This window comes from Mastomys coucha, unplaced genomic scaffold (genome assembly GCF_008632895.1).
Source record: "Mastomys coucha isolate ucsf_1 unplaced genomic scaffold, UCSF_Mcou_1 pScaffold5, whole genome shotgun sequence".
NCBI lineage: Eukaryota > Metazoa > Chordata > Mammalia > Rodentia > Muridae > Mastomys > Mastomys coucha.
The window spans coordinates 69,236,222-69,240,770 of record NW_022196911.1 but is presented as its reverse complement, the minus strand read 5'-3'; the positions used below and the strand labels follow the sequence as shown (position 1 = coordinate 69,240,770).

General features: G+C 40.2%; 1 protein-coding gene across 1 annotated transcript; it reads right to left on the bottom strand.

Annotated features, from left to right (window-relative positions):
- Positions 1–749: 749 nt before the first annotated feature.
- Positions 750–1,688, bottom strand: LOC116076920 (olfactory receptor 1468-like). The gene has a single exon (XM_031351006.1). It carries the CDS (start codon positions 1,686–1,688, stop codon positions 750–752), a length of 939 nt encoding a protein of 312 aa, XP_031206866.1.
- Positions 1,689–4,549: the final 2,861 nt, after the last annotated feature.

Here is a 4,549-nt window from a genome sequence, read left to right as displayed (position 1 = left end):
TGTGTGTAATTTAGAGGTCTCTATCAGATCCCTCCCCTCAGCGACCAGAGAATGCCACATAAAAGGGAGAAGAAAGATTATAGGAGTCAGAGTTGGACGAACCAGAAGAACATTGCCCATCATATCAACTAAGCAAAGCTCACATAGGAATACAAAACTGGAATACCAAGAACTGGGTCTACGTAGTTCTGCATCAGAAAAGGTTAAATCTTTTAGCTTAATGTGTTTGAGGGACTCCAAACAATGGGTTTAACTCTGACTCTATTGTCTGCTATTAAGACTAATTTGCTCCTATTTGAGTTGTCTTGTCCAGCTTAATATGAGGGCATTTGCCTTGTATTGTTGTATCCTATTTGCTGTCATCTCTTAGAAGTATATTTTTTTCCAAAGTAGAAATGAAGGGGGGGTATATCTGAGGAGGGGGGCCTAGGAAGAGTGGATGAAGGGTTGTATTATATGGTTGGGTGGTATTATATGTGAAAAGAATCCTATTAAAATTAATAAATAACAGAATTCAAGGAACGGAGATCTGATAAAACAGTGGCTGTTACCTAATGTTTTTCTAGAGTCAGCACTGGGATGACATCACTGAGTCAGTCGGGTCTCTTTCCTTTACTACACTACTTTGTAAAATTCCCTTTTGTAAATGGAAATATTATGCAGTGTATCTTATTGTAGGGATATATTTTAAATATTATTATCAATACAATTACTAGATAAATTTAAGTTTTAAAACTCCAATACAGGCATCATAACAAAATTTGCTTCTTACTAAGGACTCTGATGAGGGCCTCTTTCATATCTCTGTTTCGTAGGCTGTAGATGAAGGGATTCAGCATGGGAGTCACCACTGTGTACATCAAAGCCATGACAGTTTCCTTCACAGTAGAGTTATTAGCTGATGGACATATGTAAACACCAATAATTGTCCCATAGAACAGTGAGACCACAGATAAGTGGGAGCCACAGGTGGAAAAGATCTTGTGTATGCCCCGTGTAGATGAAAACTTTAGAATGGAGAAGACAATTTGTACATATGAAATAACAATGAATAAGAATGGGATCACAATATCAAGCCCTCCCAAGATAAATATCATTAGTTCATTAATATAAGTGTCAGAGCAAGCTAACTTGAGCAGAACAGATATGTCACAGAAGAAGTGGTCGATTACATTGTCCTCACAGAATGACAATCTTGCCAAGAGTAGAGTATGTAGCATGGAATACAGAATGGTAAATACCCAGGAGAGCACCACCAGAGACACACAGAGCTTGGGGCTCATGATGCGAGTGTAATGAAGGGGGGAGCATATTGCTACATAGCGGTCATAGGCCATGACCACAAGAAGAACGTTCTCCAGGTTTGCAAAAACCATGAAAAAGTACATCTGTGTCAGGCATCCTGCATAGGAGATGGATGTGTCCTGGCTCTGCATGTTCTGCAGCAACTTGGGCATTGTGACAGAGGAAAAACAGAGATCAGAGAAGGACAAGTTGCTGAGAAAAAAGTACATGGGTGTGTGGAGATGGGAGTCCAGATGAATGAGGGTGATGATGATGAGGTTCCCCAGTATGGTGGTGAGGTACATGGCCAGGAACAGGACATAAAACAGGTGCTGGTGTTCAGGGGGAATGGGCAGGCCCAGGAGGAGGAACTGAGAGATGGTAGTCTGGTTTTTCATTATCATTCTTATTCTTCAGTATTCTAATGAGAAAATTATTGGAGTCACTTGAAATTTAAAATAAAAAGAATATATATTCAGGAAATAAATTGTACAAAAATGGATTTTACAGTCATCATAGTAGTTATAACCTCAAAACTCCAAATGCCTGCAATCGTTACAATCATTAATGTTTTTTCAACTTCTCTTCAATACGTTCCAATCGCTTCTTTTTTCCCAGACACTTCTGTGCTGTTTCTACTGAAATACAAAATGTACTAATGCTTCTCTCTCCTGCTACCTGTGCATCCTGGTTGACTGTTGTCTATTCATTTGCAATTTGCTTTTATTTTGTATATTGATGTTATTGAAGAATTTGTATAAATATTAGCATCGTAATTTTATATGACTTTCCAGGAAAACTCGCATACTCCTATGTTCTATATTACTCTTTCAACCTTGGAATGATTCTGTAACATAGACACTTTTACTCCACTGTAAAATAATTAACTGCATTCCATTACTTTATGACAGGCAACAGACCCTCAAAAGATCCAAGTGAAACTTATGTTTTCATTTTGTTCTCTCCCAAAGCATTCCTTGTTCTACCTTTCTGGTTTCCCATAGGTCAGTAAAAGGTTTTCATCAGAAATCAGTGATTTTTTTCTTTGTTCATTCATTGTTGCTCAAGTTATTTTTTATAAGATATTTTCTTTATGTACATTTCAATGTTATCCCCTTTCCTGGTTTCCCCTCCAAAAACCTCCTATTCCATCTCCCCTCCCCCTGCTCACCAATCCACCCTCTCCCACTTCCCTGTCCTGGCATTCCCCTACAATGGGGCATCAAGCCTTCTCAGGACCAAGGGCCTCTCCTCCCATTGATGTCCAACAAGGCCATCCTCTGCTGCATATGCAGCTGGAGCCATGGTTTCCTCCATGGGTTCTTTTTTTATAAGACATTTTCCTTATTTACATTTTGAATGTTATCCCCTTTCTCAGTTTCCCCCTTCCCCGAAACCCCCTATCCCATCCTCTCTCCTACTGCTTCTATGAGGGTGTCCCCCACCCACCCAACCATGCCTGCTTCCCTGCACTTGTATTCCCCTACATTGGGGCATCGACCTTCAAAGGACCAAGGGCCTCTCTTCCCATTGATGCTAGACAAAGCCATCCTCTGCTACATGCAGCTGGAACCATGAGTCCCTCCATGTGTACTTTTTGGTTGGTGGTTTAGTCCCTGGAAGCTCTGGGGTCTCTGGTTGGTTCATATTGTTGTTCTTCCTATGGGGTTGCAAACACCTTCAACTCCTTCAGTCCTTGCCCTAACTCCTCCACTAGGAACCCCGTGCTCAGTCCAATAGTTGGCTGCAGGCATCTGCCTCTCTATTTTCAGGCTCTGACAGCCTCTCAGGAGACAACTATATCAGACTCCTGTCAGCATGCACTTCTTGGCATCCAAAATAGTGTCTGCATTTTGTGGCTGTATATGGGATGGATCCCCAGGTGGGGCAGTCTCTGGATGGCCTTTCCTTCAGTCTCTGTTCCATACTTTGGCTCGGTATTCCCTCCTGTGAGTTTGTGTGTGTGTGTGTGTGTGTGTGTGTGTGTGTGTGTGTGTGTCCCTTCTAGGAAGGACAAAAGCATTCACACTTTCATCTTCCTTTTTCTTGAGCTTTATATGGTTTGTAATTGTATCTTGGATATTCCAAGCTTTAGGATTAATATCTACTTATCAGTGAGTTCATATCATGTGTGTTCTTTTGTAACTGGCTTATCTCACTCAGGATGATATTTTCTAGTTTCATTAATTTGCCTAAGAATTTCATGAAGTCATTGTTTTTTATACCTGAGTAATGCTTTATTGTGTAAATGTGACATATTTTATGTATCCATTCCTCTGTGGGAGGACATCTGGGTTCTTTCCAGCTTCTTGCTATTATAAATAAGGCTGCTATGAACTTAGTAGAGCATGTGTCCTTGTTATATGTTGGGACATCTTTTGGGTATATGCCCAGGAGTTGTATAGCTGTGTCCTCAGGTAACACTATGTCCAATTTTCTGAGGAACTACCAGACTGATTTCCAGAGTGGTTGTACCAGCTTGCAATCCCACCAACAATGGAGGAGTGTTCCTCTTTCTCTTTAAATCTGTTTATGTTTTCTTACCTTAAACTGCAGTCACACATTATACAGAGTCTACCCTAAATTCATCTTCTATTTTCTCAGTTCTTCTCTGTAAGCTTATATCAATATAAGAGGTCCACATTTTGTCTTTACTGGAATACAGAGGTTAACTTAGTAATGATCATGTTCTCAGGTCTCCTGATCCTTCTTTCTCCTTCATCATGTTGGCATTCTAACAAAGAAGTTCCATCATATTTTTTTCTGATTTATTTTTCTGATTGCCAGGATAAGTTCAGAGCTCCTCCAAGGACACAAATGCTGTTTCATTATCTCACAGGTACCAGTGGCACATCTCATATAGTCTCACAGTGACACTTGTATCTCTCTCTTTATCAATGCTGGGATTAGGACTCTTTAACTCCTTCATTTTAGAGTTGTTCCTCCTCTTGCCTATTACTTCCCTGATTCCTCTTCATCTGTTTCATCCTCACTCATAGGTCAGAGATATTGCCTATGCCGTACTGAGCTGAATTTACTCTGTCCTTCCATACTAAGTGTTACCTTCAACTATGTTCCCTAGCATCATATCCATATCCCATGCAGCTAAATATGTGGCTACTGTTTAATCTCTACTCACATTAAGTGTAAACTCTATGTAGAAAAGGTCATATAAGTCTTCATTTTGTTTGGTTGTTTACAACCATTCAGATTTTCCAACTAAGGCCAATACCTGTCGTGATGCATGAAATTGGCCGATGAACAT

Excerpts from the sequence above, each read along its gene's own strand:
- LOC116076920 (XM_031351006.1), bottom strand. The coding sequence starts at position 1,688 with ATGATAATGAAAAACCAGACTACCATCTCTCAGTTCCTCCTCCTGGGC.